Below are 17,448 nucleotides of genomic sequence, written 5' to 3'. Positions count from 1 at the left end.
GAGATCAGACTGGTGTGGATTGAGGTTGTATCACGTCTGTAGTGGTTTGATCAGTGTGTTCCTTGCAAACCTCATTTTGCTGAGCCACTGGAAAGCACTACAGCTGCAAAACTCAACAGTGACACCGAGTGGCCATGAGAGGAATTGTAGTGGCGATCAGGTGGAACGGCAGTGTTGCTTGCGGCCATGTTGTAAATACAACGAAAGTATGTTCGAATTGAGCTTTATAGTAAGAAAATACTTACATAGAATATTTGGTTGATAACAATAACCGATATACACTGTTTTGCAACTTTACACACAAACACCAATAATTCACATCAAGCAAAACCAGAAATGCAAACTCATGATAGGTTGAAAAAAAGTGAGAAACTCATAGCAAGTGTTCCAGATGTGTATTTTCAGTTGATTTATTTGTTGTATCTTTAAGTGTTTAAGCTTAAAGTAACCCTTTCAAGTGATTTTAAGAAAAATGTAGAAAATTTTACCAAACAATTTGGGCAAATTAGCTTCAGAAAATGTGACTAGCTGAAAGGTGAGTAGTTCGCATCCCTGAAAATCAGCAAATCAAAAGATAACTGTTTAGAAACTGGCACAGAAAGAGTGAATTTTACAGACACTGTCAAGAAATGTGTTTATTTACCTTTAATTGTGACATGACTTTTTACTGGTTACATTGAGAAAAATTAGCCTAATATTGAGAATTGAATGTTTGTTTTTTATTGAAAAGAATATCATTGATGATACCAATCTGACCACCAATATATTGTGTATCCCTATTGTTGTGTTCCTACTGTTTAAAAAATAAATAAATAAAATATTCTGGGTTCAATACAAGTTAAACTCAGTCGACCCCATTTGTGGCATAATGTTGATTACCACAAAAATACATTGTCTCATCCCTCCTTTTCTTAAAAAGTCAAAATCTGGGTTACAGTGATGCACTTACAATGGAAGTGAATGGGGGCCAATCTGTAAACATTAAAATACGGATTCAAAAGTGTAGCCACAAGACAAGCAATATGCGTATTTACATGATTTTAGTTTGATGAACGCAAAGAAAAAGGTTAGTCACACTTTTTAAGTTTAAATCATGTCGGAATGATCGTTTTACAAGTTGAATGCCACCACAAGGTCGTAATTCCGAGTGGGAAATTGGATTTTCTTCAAGGCGTCAATTTTAGAATCATGGCTGAAGCTAATTGTTATTGGTAATAATTCAGTTTTACTTGAGGATTTTTGACTGTGCAGTTCAGTTTTGTACTGTTAATGGAAGAATAATGATAAAACTCGCCAGAAAATGCAGCGACAAGCGTTTCCTATCAGTATACACGGCCACACAAGATGCAATTAGATAAAGCATTATTACATACCTAATGCGTGGCTTTGCTCCTCATTTTGTTGCATTGGTGCTAAAAAAAGCTTCCTGTCTTTGCTAGTAAGTGAAAAGGAGAGAAAGAAATATGCAATTGCAAAACGGGTCCGTTCTTTCGGAGTAAACTCTCTTGAATGCACATCACATATGATTTACGTCACTGTAAGTACGGACTTCCCAGGAGGACTTGTTGCCATAAAACAACCATAAAAACAATGACTTAAACAACTTTACAGCTCAAATAATACAGTTTTAACAGAGGAATTATTGTATGTGCTTTTATGAAATAATCAGCGTTACTTTTTCCCACCTTTAAACCCTCCAAATATTGGCCCCAATCACTTCCATTGTGTCTCACTTTAACCTTGATTTTTTTCTTTTAAAGAAAAGGACGAGTCCATTACTTTTCGTAGTAATCAACATTATGCTGCAAATAATGTTGATTGAGCTTTACTTGCATTAAACCAGGAATTTTCCTTTAAACTGTTCCAAGTGAAGAATGAAAAACACAGAATAATCACAAACCATTTAGATAAGCAATTTTATTGGATGTTTTTTAGACAATCCAACATCATCCATACAGACTTGAATCTAACACTTATAAAGAACTATGGCATTCCAATTCAAATAAAATAAAAAAAATGACAGAAACCTACAAGTTTCATACAGTTCCACCGGTGGGCAAACACTGAGGCACAACCTTTGGTATGTGGTGTATGGAGGTTAAAACAGCACACTTTAACTGGGAATATAAGTCCAGGCCAAATCTAGAGTGATTTTCCAGTGTATCTTTTCTTTAGCGCTGTCCAGACCCTTAAAAACAGGGAAAGGAAGTTGACTGTGGTTAATTTGAATGGCAGCCCAATTTCTAACCAGTCAGAATCAGCAGCCAATAAAGGGGGAGACAATAACAGAAAAATATCTTAAATACTGAGAAAAGTCCAGATTACAGATAAGATCAAATGTGAGAAAAAAAAAAAAGTTCGCTAAAATCTCGCTTGCTAAAATCGTACAGTTAAGGCTCAACGTACATCATAATGAACAGTGAGGATTCTGGGATGTGATCTTGTCCATTCAAACCTGGTACACAAAATGAAAAATACCCACATCTTTTCGATGTCAGAAACAGGTCTAACATTTTGATTTACACAACACCACTACCTTAAAGGGTCGATAAAGCAAAGTGGAATCATGACGGTTACGTTTTAAAATCTTAAGATAAAACAGTTACTATGCAAATCGGTTCACCTTTCTAACAGAACAACAACATAAAATAGATAACTTTACAGTATGTTCATTTACAATATACGGAGAGCGATATAGTGGAATCTGTATACAGGCATTTGCGATTCGGAAAGACATGACATTTCTTAGTTAAACATTTTAACTAAGTTATGCTTTGACTTGCGTCGTTTTTCACCTTTATGAACTTCCAAACCTGAGCATTCGTGAAATATTTAGACATAGATATATAGCGATGCAAATAACAGTGAACAGATATCTGCACCTTCCTTTTGTAAACAGTCACACCTTTCGATTTTCATCCCTTTGATTAACGAACAAAAAGTGAATCACGCATAAAGAACATATAAATGTTCACTTCATCACATTGCATTTAACCATCTGAAAGAGAATAAAATGACCAGAGGCATTTCACAATCTGCTCTACATTTCTTAGAAAGCTTTAAAATCGTAAATATACATTTGTTTCACGTTTACGTTAAACACAACCTTCACTTTTTTCATAGGTTTTTTTTTTTTGATTAAAATTCAGCCATAAAACATGATTAAATCAAAAAGTGACTATGACATGTAACGGACGACTGATTCTTGCATAAAGTTAGCTCAAGAGAGACAATCGCAGATTTTTTGAGGTTTTGCATAAAAACGTTAGATTTCTACGCTAGTTTAGAAGTTGTGTGCATTTAATAGGGAATCAAGCATATTAAAAGTGTCTTCATAATCCATGTGTGGACCATTATTAATTAAAGCAGCATTGGGCTCAGAACTCTGCCCCTCCCCCAGCCTCCTGTCAACCTTCGCCAAATGGGCATGGCCTATCTGTTGATTGACAGGTATGGAGGCAGAGGAGGAGTGGCTCTTGGAAGATCGGTGAGTTTTGGACAATGAATGGTGATGGTGGTGGTGATGGTGGCTACTATGTGTGTGAGTGTGTGTGCGCGTATGCGACGAATCGTTTCTCGCCACTTTGTGCGATGAGTGCTCGCGATGTTTCTCGCGACTGGAGCGCGGACTGTGTCGGCTTTTACTGCTGCTGCTGCTTCCGCTACTTTCCGACGAAACCTTTATCTTCATCTTCAGTTCTTCCTGACTGGCAGAACCATTTTCCGATGATGAAGGGTGGCGTCGTTTGAGCGACCCGCTTTTCAACGATCTCTCCTGTAGCGAATACTTCACCCTGACTGACGTAGATTGTTCGGACGTTAAATGCCCATGTTTGCGATGCTGGTCACTCTCCTCATCTTCATGTCTGCGTCTTTGCTCCAATTCAGCCGCTTGTTTTTCACGGTATTTCTCTAGAGTGAGTTTCTGAGGGGCGAGAGATGCCGAGCTATTTCCGTGTTTGCTCACCGGCGCCCCCTGGAGCGTTAATAAAGCATCAGCGCTCTGGGTAATTGGTGCGGGAAAGCTGAAGGAGGAACTCTGCAAGTTCGACAGGCCGTTGAGAGAAATCGATGCCCCGTCCAATGGGAAAGAGGTGGACAGTTCAGAATATAAGCCCCCTCTGATGTCACACATGCTTGTCATCAATGAGGTGTCCTGGTTCAGAGAAGAACCCTGGAAGGGACTATCTATTGATTGGTTGTCGAGTTTTGGTTTCTTGGCAGCTTGCGTGGCCTAAACAGGAATATAAAAAGATAGATTTAATCATTTACCAGGCATATTTGTCTTAATTTATACTGATTTGTAGAATGCTGCTGGTTTTGTCATTCTTTGAGGTTTAAGCTTTAATGCATTAATTTAGTTAAAACTTACCCGCCAGTTTCGGATTCTTTTTAGTCTACTTGGCGTTTTCTCTAAGATCTGTAGAAACTCATGTGTCAAATCTACAGAAACAGAGAGATGAATTTAATGGTTACATCAGCCCATTTTGTACAACTCATTATAGCTCTCCAAGCATTCGAACAAACCATGCCATGAATCATGTCGTGTCTTGGACTTACCGTCAAGCAGTTGCAGTGTCACAGACCGATCCACATACTCCCACCAGTGTTTCCCATCTGAAGAGACGGGGATCTCCCAGTTGGACCACTTGCAAGCCAGGTGAATACAAACACACGCCACCACTGTGGGTTTGTGCTGCAGGCAGAAGGTGGTCAGGTGTAGACTGCAAAAGAGAAAACACAAGACGACACACAAAACACTCGATTACAAACATAGTACGAACAAAATGTGTCCTTCTGACCAAAACATCCTTTTTATTTAAATCAACTTTGACTTGGTGTACTTGACTGAAAATTTCCATTCCTCTTAGGCAATCATCGGTAATGACATTTCATGATAATTTCATTATTTCAAGGCTCACAATCCAGTCGAGTGTGTGTTTGCTAGAAAGTTCTGCTGTAAAACAAAATGGCATGCAATGTCTGAAACAGATTGTCAAAATTAAACACCATATGATCCTAACAAGATTTGAAGTGTGACATCAAACACAATCCAAAGGAAATAATCTATTTGTGTGCCTGGACACATTCACTCATTCACACAGACCAACACAACAAACAATACTGTTTGACAATTAAATTGGAGACCCATGTTAGATAGGGTGGTGGGAGCATAATTGTTAACTATTCGGGCTGCAAACTGAGATTTGATACCAACAAGGGATCACTTGTGTAGAGAATACTACTGTGCACAAGAAGGGGAAATACTCAGTGCATTGAGGGGTCGTCCATAGATTTTGTTTCATAAATTGCTAAGCATAAAAAGTTTTAGTAATAATTACAATACAGGAGAACTGAAGTCAAACTAATCAAACTAAATCATCATGTAAATCTCACTGAAAACACCACCTAATGGAATAGCTCTCAATAATAAATGAACAAAAATCAATTTAAATGTAAAATATAGATAATTTCCTGAATAAACCATCATAAATACTAACAACAGATTACTGACTATGTAACAATAGTACTCAATTTACAAATTGATTTTAAAATGTAAAATATATATATATAATTTTCTAGATAAACCATTATGAATAAAATTATTATCCAAAAACAGAATAGTTCCAAATAGCAAAGGTAAAACTATCAAATGTGAAAATAAAATCAAAAATAAATAAATAAAATAATTCCCACAGAAACCATTAAACAGTACCTTTAGAAAATCATCATATGCCTTTGGAATAGTCACTTTTCTTTTGTTGTCTTACAGCTTGAAATCAAAGCCCATTTAAAAAAAGAAAAGAAAAAAAAAAAAAAATCCAGCTCTCTTTACAAATTTTGCCTTTTATCATTCAAGTAATAATAATAATTAAAAAAAAAGGCAACAGTTCCAACACTTTGATGAAAGATGAAAAAATACAATAATATGGTTTGAAAATTGATCATATCCCTGTATTTAATAGTTTGTTGAGCTACATTTTACTTTAATGATTGTCATCAGTCTGTTTGGATATGTCTCTACTAGCTTCGCACACCTAAATTGGGGAATATTTGCTCATTCTTCCTAACAGAATTGTTCAAGTTCAGTCAAATTGCAGGGTTAGTGGTGATGGACAGCTCTCTTCAAGTGCATCCACAGGTTTTCTATTGGATTTAGATCAAGGCTATGACTTAGTGTGGCACTTTTTCAGAAGATTTTCTCCCCAATTTGGAATGCCCAATTCCCAATGTGCACTAAGTCCTTGTGGTGGCATAGTGACTCGCCTCAATCTGGGTGGCGGAGGACGAATCTCAGTTGCCTCCGCGTCTGAGACAGTCAACCCGTGCATCTTATCACATGGCTTGTTGCGCGCGTTGCCACAGAGACATAGCGTGTGTGGAGGCTCAATGGCATCCACGCTCAACTCACCACGCGTCCCAACAAGAACGAACCACATTATAGTGACCACGAGGAGGTTACCCCATGTGACTCTACCCTCCCTAGCAACCGGGCCAATTTGGTTGCTTAGGAGACCTGGCTGGAGTCACTCAACATGCCCTGGCATTCGAACTAGTGAACTCCAGGGGTGGTAGCCAGTGTCTTTACCACTGAGCTACCCAGGCCCCCCACTTTCCACTTCTTAATAGTGCTCTGAACGGTACTCAGAGGGATAGTTAAAGACTCTGAAATCTTTTTGTACCCTTCTCCTAACATGTGCCTTTCCACAATTTTATCCCGTAGCCCTTTAGAAAGCACCTTTCCAACCATGGTGTATTCTTGAATTCATTACCACACGCTACAAGTAATGGAATCCTCATGGAACAGCCGGTTTTATTCTGAAGTAATCAAAACCACTACAACTGATGTCAGGTATAGGACAATAAGCCAGGTATGTGATCTGAAAGGTGATTGTTTGCACCTGAGCAAGTCTGTAATGGTTACTGTTAGGGGGGTGATCACTTATCTAAACCAGGTTATGTTATTTTCACTTTGATGTTGAAGGTTAAAGTATGTTAATACAGCATGAAAAGGTTTAATTTATTTAAATTTCCAGTGTGTAATGTGACAAATGATAAGGATTTTAACAAGGTATGATGACTTTCTACAGGCGCTGTAAATGCCAACCAGATTATCATCCACATAACAGAATAATTCTCAAATCTCAAATTAAGGTAAATCAACTATTAAAATGTAAAAAATAAAAATAGATTAGTTTCTATATCAACTATTGTAAATGCTAACTACAGATTATCGTCCACCAAAAGGTAGGTAAACCTCCTGTGAAATTTTAAAGAAACCATTATATATAACTACAATTAACGTCCAACTCAGAGAGTAGTTCTTACACTTTAATTGAGGTCAATGAAGTATTTACATGTAAAATATAATTTCCTAGAATTTTAGCCAGTTTATTTATCAATACGTCAAACTATGACAGCGAGGGCCACTTAAAAATCCTATAAAGCTGGTGCAATATTAATTTATCACCTTAACCTTATTTCACGTAATTGTTTTAAATGTTCATTTTTAATTTACACTATTTTTCTTAATTATTTTTAAAAGGTAAAAATATAAATCTCAAAAAATAAAAAGTTATGCATAATTTGGTACTTACCATGACGAGCTCTAAGTTTACCCCTGTGAACACTGTGCTGATATTCAGGCTACCAATTGAGTTATCGACCTATGCACTCTCAATCAATGTATCTCTATTAGCACCTCTACACTGCAGGCAGTGCATTCAACCTTCTGCGCCAACGGCAAGCCCTCCGTACATTACACCGCACTGTGCCAGGCAAGCAAGGCACCATGTCTGCGCCCAGGCACAAGAGGGCGTTGGACACAGGAAGGAGAACCCTGTAGAACAGGAAGTCATAGGGTGCTGTGGCAGTGCAACAAATAGGGGTCAGGGTAACAACCTGTTGGTAGCCATGAAATAGGAGGTCTGGGCCAAGTCCTTGCTCGCTATGAAAAGGGAGAGAGAAAAAGACACCAAATTAGTTACGATATAATGAAATTTACATGGCAACTTTTCTTCGATACACTTTAACCGTGGTTTGCCTTTTTGGTGGGCTCTGATTAAAACATTTCCAAGGGTGCATAACAGAAATGAAAACCATTTTATTGCGAATTCTATGAAGATTGGCTTAACTAAACTTTGTTTTACCATTTAATCTTTTATAATGCTTCTGACAGGTTTACAAGACCAACAATTGTATTTCCAAACAATCTTGAAAATAAACCGTAATATTTACCCACATGTATGGGTGAGTAATATCCTTGAGCTGGGTATTGATACAGATTTCCAGATTCAATTCCGATTCGTACGGGTATATTTCAGTTATGATGTCCATTTTTCTTACAGATGAAAGAAATTCTCTCCCAGCTAATTCTGTTAATTATATAGGGGGCCTTCTAACTAGGTACTTTACAAAAATATATAGATATATATTTCTTTTTTTACTAATTATCTTGTTTTTTAGTTTTTCATTCTTTTGGTCACATTTAAGCCTTTTAAAAATGAACAAATCCATGTATCCCATCAATAAATATGATATTATATTGCATATATTTTGTTACATGTTTATTGTTTAATTGCATGATTTGAACTATTTACAAGTATTTACATTTATTTGTTAAACATGTGCTAAAAATCGGTATTGCCTCTTTATGAAAACCAGCAGAAAGAGTGTCTGTAAACAAGTTCATATTAAGGAGAGAAGACGCGAATGGCTTTAACTCATCTGTGCTACGCATGATTAGATTTTAAATGTTTATTTATTATGTTTTTGATCAACTGACTGTAATGAACAGGAAAGGTATTGAGACATTATTCAATGACAAATTGATTGCACGGATGTCGTTTTTGGAACGCAGAACTCACAGCGAGGGAACGCAGAACTTACTGCTTGGGAAGCAAAACTCATTGCGGGAGACGCAAAACTTATTGTGAGGGAACGAAAAATGTATTGAAGGAATGCAAAACTTATTGTGCAGGAACACATAACTATTTTAGAAAAACAAAATTCCACCCTGTCCTCTAAGGGCCATGTAATAAAATAAAAGATCCTCACGTCATTAACCCACATGTATAAATTATAAATTTTGTGAACCAGTAGGCCTAAACTCAAAACTCGAGGGAACGCAGAGCTCAATGCTAGGGACATTTTTAAGTGTCGTTTACACTGTGGTTGTACAAAACTCTCTTAAATGACAGGGAATGAACGTTTCCAAATTTAAGTAGTTTTTGACTTGATTTTCAAGAATTCTATTACTATTGTGATAAACAGTATTGTTAAAGCAAAATAATTTTTCTATCAAAAGTGCTATATTTTTCAAATATTTTATATTTAAAAGTGGTGGCAGCCCGAGGATGCAATTTATCTATGAAAGAGTCCTCAAAAAGGCAGAACACACTTGTTAGATCTGATTTACAATAACTGAGCCAGTAGTTTGAGGTACAGCAAAAATTAGAGCTAAAGAGAAAAAATCAAAAATACAGAGTAAGAGAGAGAAAGGATGAAAGAGAAAAAGCAAAAAATGGAAGCATCTACCTCGCACTAGCTGGGAACATCTCACCACATCTGTGTGTGGATGCTCTATTGTAATCTCAAACCCTGAAACAAAATCACTGGTTAGAGGAGACACCCACCATGTTCACAAATCCACACAAACAAGGCTTTAAATAACCACATCACAGAAGTACAATTTAACTTTAACACCCTCTACAGGTATAGAACTCTTATAAAAGCAAAATACCAATGACATTTATTTTATTATACATTAACATCACAATCTCTGAAATGGACAAATTCAGCTCAAAATTGGTATGTAGTGGTAACAGGCAGATCACAGTTCAAAGATGGACACAGAAACTCTGAATCAGCACTTACCGAGTGTCTGCAACACTACGGTCTCCAACAGCACCAGCTCTTGGGCTTGCTGGAGGTACGCCTGTGGTTCAACACAAAATAATTAGACCATAACTTGTCTGAGGTCATTGGCGGTGTGATTTTCCTACTGCAGTGATGGCCAATGTGAGACAATTTTGATTATGTATAGAGCTCATCGGCAATAAAACAATCTTTTGGCAAATTTAAGAAAAAAATAAAATAAAATTCTGACACAAATTCACACACAATATCTCATGAAGATCACGTTTTAACCCTTTAAGCTCTGAGGGTGTTTTTAAAGATTTCCTGTTTCAGTGGCATACCCAAAATAAAGGTTTATAACTCAACAGAAAAACCCAAGGATGGTCAAGTGTTTTGACAAAAAAAACTTTTGACATTTGTTAATGACTATTATTAAGATTATTATAAATTCTCAGCCTAAGAAACCTAATCACCCAAAAAATTTCTTATTTTTCTGTTTTGACATTATATATTTCTGGGTGGAAAAACATTTGTGTTGATAGGACAAAGCAATCAAAAGTTATAACATTGCAAAACATATTTTATCCTAGTGTACAAAAACATCTCCAATCGTCCAGAAGCCTCTCCAAACAAATAAAACATAATAATTGTACATAAGAACTTAAACCTGTAAATACAACAATGGCTAAAGGTTTGCATAACAAGCAAAGCAGACATAATTTTAGTAATGACAGTTCCACGGCTCCAGACTAAAAAAATGACTTATGAGCCACTGGCTCCTAAACTAAACATTAAGAAGCCAAATGGCTGTTTTTAGTCACCAAATCACAGAACTGCTCGATTTAGATTGCTGTTCAGAAACAAGATATAAAGCCAAAGAAAAGACAGCTGATAACCCATTTATCGAAGGTTTAATAAACAGTATATATATATAGTTGAGAAGATAAGTTTGCATTCCCTTTTATAAATGTTAAATGTAAACATAAATGTTAACACCCCTTTCATAATGTATACAAATATACACCGATCAGCCACAACATTAAAACCACCTGCCTAATATTGTGTAGGTCCCCTTCATGCCACCAAAACAGCGCCAACCCGAGATTATATTCTTCTCAACACAATTATACAGAGCGGTTATCTGAGTTACCGTAGACTTTGTCAATTCCAACCAGTCCGGCCATTCTCTGTTGACCTCTCTCATCAACAAGGCATTTCTGTCCACAGAACTGCCGCTCACTGGATGTTTTTAGTTTTTTGGCACCATTCAGAGTAAATTCTAGAGTCTGTTGTGTGTGAAAATCCCAGAAATACTCAAACCAGCCCATCTGGCACCAACAATCATCCATGCGATTATCTAAACAGCCAATAGTGTGGCAGCAGTGCAGTGCATAAAATCATGCGGATACAAGTCAGGAGCTCAAGTTAATGTTCACATCAACCATCAGAATGGGGAAAATATGTGATCTCAGTGATTTGGACCGTAGCATGATTGTTGGTGACAGACAGGCTGGTTAGAGTCTGGCACCAACCTAATAGTTCCTCCTGAGTTCAAACCCTCAGTTCTTATCGGGTGATTCATGAAAGACCCAGTTCAAAAGAGTCTTTTGTTCACAACTCTCTCGCACTGAGTTTGTTGTTGCGTGCGATGCAGTGAGCTCGTCATCACAACATAACGGGTGAAAAGCATTGCGAGACACACTGGTGCGCGCTCTAAAATGTATTCAATAACTCACAAGATATCTGACGAAACCGCATATGAACGCACACAACCCGACTGTCGCCAACGCCGACGAGATTTTAAATTATCGCAATCAATTATTTTTGGTCGCATTTGCGACCATTTTAGTCACAGTCTGGAGCCCTGAGTTCACAGAATGCGTTCCATTCTGTGCCATTTGAGTCATCATTGAGTCTGTGCATCTCCTGGTGGCCATATGTAACAGTCATCAAATGTCTCTCTGTCCAAATATGGTTTGATTTAGTGTTCCATGACACTACATAATTTCCAGTGACATCAAGTGATCAAGGAAAGCCTACTTGTTTTCAGCCAGATAGCCAGATGCTGTGTCCACACTGTGCATATTGTGTCTTGTGTGGATTGTCTAATGATCTATGTATCCGTTTACCTTGTGAGTGGGCTCGTTTGAAAGATAATCACCTCCTCTAAGGCCCTATTTCCTCCTGATATTAAGATGCATTTTGAGTGATCCGATCACATGTGGTCAGCCCTAAATACAGGTCTAAATGGGGTCTAAAACGTTTTGTGATCAGATCACAGAAACCACATAATAATCTAATGTGGTCAAACGCATGTGACCACACCGCATTTGAGGTGTAAACAGTAATCCATCCTGAATGCATCCCGGCTGCAGCGTAGCACCACCCCTCACCTGTCAATCAACCGCTGTGCTAAAACAAGAGTTTAAGCTTTGCCGTTTAAATGAAATAACCGTACAATCAGACAATTAAAAAAAGTGGATACATACGCAATCACGAGAGCTTCACAGATCTTCTTCAGTGTGTCTGATTTCAACACAGATGACAAGCAAGAACACCTGAAGCTCCTTTAGTACAGGTTGTCCACTAAAATAATGGATAATTCAGCTTGACATAATGCGTTTGTGCTTAGATTCAATTTCAACTGCATCTGGGAGGAACAGAACACCATTTTTTCCCATGCTTTCTTTGTCTTTTCTGACTTTGTTGGGCTTTAATATCATGTATTAACACACAGACTTCGTGATTGATGTATGTTGTCATGAAACAGAGACCCTCCCCTCCAAATCTGAACACAAGTGGTCACAGCAGATGCATTTAAACGACTAGGTGTAAACAGCGATGTGTCTCACCTGACCGCATGTGATCGGATCACCCTGACACATCGTAATACCAGGTGGAAATGGGCCTAAGTAATGGTATGTGATATTTTATGTTCTGTTTATCTTTCATGAAGTTATAATTAAAAACACGGCATATAAGCAACACCTGCTCACATGAAACATAAATATTAAAGACATATACTTAGCTAATACTCGCTATATTGTCAGAGAGTAAAATAATTAATAATTTAATAATTTTCTTTATTTATCACACATTATACATTTGCACATATACGGTGAAATTCTTCTTTTTCACATATCCCAGCTAGGCTGGGGTCAGAGTGCAGGGTCAGCCATGATACGGATACGAAATGATACGAAAACAAATATGCTGTTGTATTCTACTCTTTGAGAGCTTTCCAATGACATATAACACATTGCTATTTGATGAGATTGATGTTTTTACTGATTACAATAATATGTACATTGCAAAATTATTAATAAATTATCAAAATGGAACATCTGATTTGTCTGCAAATTTCAAAGCAGTTGTTCAGTTTTGGTCATAATGCCTACATGCAATGGAAAGTAGAGCTTCTAAGCTTTTAAACAATACCTATTTTATGTTGGTCAAGATTAATATTTTGACAATTTTTTTTCCTCGCTGGCCCATCCAAGCTTAAAGGGTTAATTGAATTGCAGTTACAGTGGCACAACATTGTCAATTCTCTCTCAGGGCTGGGCGTTATGACGATATATATCGTGGCGACAATAAGGGTGTGTGATATTGACAAAACAATTATATCTCGATACTTTCTGGGATTTTGTCAATAACGATAAGACCACGATATTTTGCATCCTTCAAAAAATATGTTTGTAAAAGTCTTGCATTTTATTAGCTCACTCTTGTTTAATAGGACATTAATTGTTGCTTACTAATAATATTAATGGAAACAACATATTTAAGGAAAACAGGTCTTATTTACTTAAAACTGAAGCATTCAATTAAAAACAATACAAAAACATTGAAATCACCAGTACAAGTATTACTGAGATCAAACAGTGCAAGTATGAGTAGACCACTTCAAAGTGGCCTACAGGATTTACTTTGTGCAATGTAATTGTTGACAGCGTATGTTATGTCTTGCCATCTGTTGCTTTTCTTGTCTTAAGGCACTGTTTTGCCTTGATTCCGCTAAAGTTTGCCGAGTGTGTTTTTGTGCTGGTACCTTGACTGGTTTAGGCCTGTCGTGGACAGCTGACTCCCAAAGCTATTCTTCATATTCTGTGTGGTGGTTAGTTTGCAGATGGTGTAACAAGTTAGTTGTCGAGCTGTCTTTAACGGCAACTGATTTCCGATCATAGTTTGCAGATTGCCACCTTTTGAGCAACATCCGTCTTTTCAAAGCCAAACCACCTCCATGTGAGTGAGGATGACCCACGTCCAGCAATTAAATCTAACGACGTAGATTGCGAGGCTGTATTTATTCTCCTGGTGCTGTTTCTTCACTCATTTTTAACTTCAGTCATGCATTTTTAGGCAGCTACGCTAGCTTAACTTGTGGTGCGGTGACCATGTATGCCTATACTAGCACACTACATTCTAATAGGCTACATCACACTGTGAAAGCGTGCACTCTCAATGCGCACGCACAGTTGTCTACCCTACTAGGCTACATCACGCAGTCAATGCGTGGACTCTCAAGGTGTGTTTTTGATTGTTTTTTTGCAAAGTGAGTGACATATTCGATAATGTCAGCTCACACATTGTTAAAACAACAATTAAGATATTATCGTAGATGATAGACATCACACACCCCTAGGCGACGATATAAAGTGTCAACCGATAGAGATTTTGCTATATTGTGTATATCACGATATGTAAATATCCATGTGCACAGCGTGGGATTATCTAACAGTGAGCATTGCTTCACATGAGACAGAATTGAAGAAACACGGACAGTGTTTTCCGGCATTGAAGATTTTTCTGCAGCCGCCCAAGCAAATTTAATGACCTTCATCGTGTGTTTGGCGTTTTATAAGCGCTAAATATTCTTCTCATCTGACACGTGAATGTTTCACATGACTGTGGCGCACACTGTCTCTGGAGCTCCGAAGTGTGTGCAAATCCAGCAGGCTTTCCGATATTTGTGCTCCACAAACAGGAGAGCTCAGATTGGGATCACTCGAGCTACACAATCATTTTTGACCCAGGAAAACCAAAAATGGAGAAAGAAATCTCCACAGAACGGGACAACTCCCAAACAGGTCAAGAAAATGAAGACGATCTTGTTATTAAAACGGGTGCGACATGGTACACAGAGCAGAAAAATGTATTCTGCAAACTGTTTCGCATGACGATAATCACTCGTAATACAAGCAATCTGTTTTACCACCTCAAAATGAAGAATGCAAAAGAATATTATGAAATCCAAAAGATGAACTCCGTCACTGATAATTATTTCATTTTAATTTTCTTCAAGATGTGTTTGTTTTCATTGGATATTTTTTTTTTTACTTACGTTTTATTTTCTTTGTCGCAGTGCTTTGAGAAGATCATAAGTTTCTTGAGCAAAGTTATAATAATAATAATAATATTGGTCAAAAACATTTTAAACTGAAATGTGGCATACTGTTATATTTAGCTTGTTTATTTTTTTAAACAAGTTGATTTTATTTATTTACTTTGACATTGTCTTGTTCAAAATAAAGAGGAAGTAGTTTTAATTTATAAAGTATTTAATTCACTGACTGGAGTTCCAAAAATGGGCATTACAATATGGTTATTTAATAAACCAATTTGATTTTCCAGGAAACCTTTACTATGTCATAATATATATCTTTATCATGATATAAAATGACTCATATCGTGATATAAGATTTTGATCATATCACCCACCCTCATGCTGAATTATTCACCTTGAAGGAGAATAAGCAGAAGCACAGACAGGGTGGAGAGAGTAAAATACATTACCCACAATCCCCCATACTCACATTGCTCTTGGTATCCAGTGGAGGGTCTTGAGGGTTCAAGCAAGCGTGTGCTACTTTAATGACGTGTTCCAGTTTTCTGGGCTGCTCCTCCACTTTAGCAGCCAAAAATAACGTGGTGGGAGAGATAATCTGTGTCAAGAGAGAAAAATAACTCTTACACCTTTCAAAAATGATAATACTAACAATAAAAATCAATGTTCTAGCAGGTTCATGTAAAGAAAACGGTGAGAATATGGAGCAATCTAGAAGTTATCAAATAGACACAAATAAAACATTAAGATGTGATTAAATAACAGATAATAGAGAATACTCACATTTCTATGGAATTTGGTAAAGGAATTAAGCATATAAAATCTGTGCATGTAAACGATTGCAGTGTTAATTGTAAGCTGGGATCTGTAGAGTTAGATTAAGGAGCAAAAACACCCTGCAGGACATTATATAACTTATATTATATGACATATAATCAGTGTTAAGTATAATGCATAAAGTAAATTACTTTTTCATTGAAAAAAGTATTACTCTTAATTTTTCAGTAATTTAATTACAGTTACTTCTGATGTAATTGCATTAAATACTGTATAGACTCGTATTTTTCATCAGGTCAAGGTTGATGTGGCTTTTAGTAATTAGTAATAAGTAATGCAATTACTTTTCAGACACAGTAATTAGTACAGATGTAATTAGCAGTTAATAATTAATTACTTTTTAGAGTAACTTACCCAACACTGCATATAATGCATAAAACCACTATGTTGTTTCATTAACATGAAAAGCATACGTCTAAATCACACTGAAATTGACAAATTACACTAATTAAAATGTTGCCATTGAGTAATAAACTAGATTATCGATTTAAAGTCCCTTTAGGAAATACTGATATACATTTCTGTAATATATAATACAGATAAACCCAGTGCCTAGCATTTAATTAGGCCAAACAAGTCTAGATGACCCCTAAACCCCCTAATTATCACGAAATAACATAATAACCTTTTCAAACGAGTCAAATGTCCTTAAAAATGGCATTTTAGACCAAAGGTTTTGTTTACGTCAAACATATAGAAACCGAATTTAGCTTCCTGTCAGCAACACACGACTATTATACACAATAACCCCCTTTTCACTCCCAAACATGCTTTATAATGCACTTAAGGCTCTACATTTATAACATGGGTGTTAAAATTGAATTTTAAAGCATAAAATACGACATTTTCACGGCCACATTTTTCATCTGATCAAAAGAAGCAGCGTGCTAGGCACGCTAACGGCTAACCCTGCTGTAATTTTGTTGTTTTTGAGAAGGATACACGTTTAATCTTTGTCCCATGTCCTGGATGAGGTTGGCGGCTTGCTGTCGGTATGAGAGCTCCCGGTCGGGCTCGACACCGCAGCGGCGGGACGGCGTGTTTTCGAACTGTTCTTGGGTGAAGAGCCATTTACTGAACCCCTGCTGCACGGCCGCCATCATCCCACCCGCTTCCGCCCGCACCGCGCTCAACATCGGCATGATGTCACTGAGACACAAAGTGCCCTTTGGCGAAATCTGCTGGATGGAGGCGGTATTGCAGCACAAAACGCTGTAGATCCACTGCATCGAGTGCTACATAAACAGCAAGACGTTCTAGACCATAGTACAGTACAGTAAAGAAAACTTTGGTAAGCTCTCTGCACATTTGCAACAGCAAAAATAGTTAGAGCTACACTCGAACAAAGATTGGCAAATATATAACTCACAGGGGAAAACAATTACGTAATGCAATTGTAGTTCACA

At 37.1% G+C, this 17,448-nt stretch overlaps 1 protein-coding gene across 6 annotated transcripts; it reads right to left on the bottom strand.

Moving 5' to 3' along the window:
* Positions 1–1,897: 1,897 nt before the first annotated feature.
* Positions 1,898–17,157, bottom strand: ccnt2b (cyclin T2b). 6 transcript variants are annotated; one of them, XM_051693182.1, is made up of 9 exons: positions 16,985–17,157; positions 15,989–16,070; positions 15,675–15,803; positions 9,877–9,937; positions 9,538–9,600; positions 7,903–7,948; positions 4,561–4,724; positions 4,373–4,443; positions 1,898–4,234 (listed from the first exon to the last, which is right to left on the bottom strand). In XM_051693182.1, the coding sequence occupies exons 1-9, from the start codon at positions 17,143–17,145 to the stop codon at positions 3,284–3,286; spliced, it is 1,728 nt and encodes a 575-aa protein (XP_051549142.1). In that variant the 5' UTR covers positions 17,146–17,157; the 3' UTR covers positions 1,898–3,283. The 6 variants fall into 6 exon arrangements, 2 of the variants coding, with proteins under 2 accessions (XP_051549142.1, XP_051549143.1); XR_007896644.1 differs by lacking the exons at positions 1,898–4,234; positions 4,373–4,443 and adding an exon at positions 4,845–4,957 and having other exon boundaries at positions 4,591–4,724; positions 7,599–7,948; XR_007896645.1 differs by lacking the exons at positions 1,898–4,234; positions 4,373–4,443 and adding an exon at positions 4,845–4,957 and having other exon boundaries at positions 4,591–4,724.
* Positions 17,158–17,448: the final 291 nt, after the last annotated feature.

This window comes from Myxocyprinus asiaticus, chromosome 49 (assembly GCF_019703515.2).
Source record: "Myxocyprinus asiaticus isolate MX2 ecotype Aquarium Trade chromosome 49, UBuf_Myxa_2, whole genome shotgun sequence".
NCBI lineage: Eukaryota > Metazoa > Chordata > Actinopteri > Cypriniformes > Catostomidae > Myxocyprinus > Myxocyprinus asiaticus.
This window is presented reverse-complemented; position numbering and strand designations above follow the sequence as displayed.

Coding starts and splice junctions, on each gene's coding strand:
- ccnt2b (XM_051693182.1), bottom strand. CDS start 17,145: ATGATGGCGGCCGTGCAGCAGGGGTTCAGTAAATGGCTCTTCACCCAA. Junction 16,071..16,984: donor ATGGGACAAAGATTAAACGT/GTATCCTTCTCA, acceptor CTAACTCTACAG/ATCCCAGCTTACAATTAACA. Junction 7,949..9,537: donor ATGTTCCCAGCTAGTGCGAG/GTAGATGCTTCC, acceptor CCCTTTTCATAG/CGAGCAAGGACTTGGCCCAG.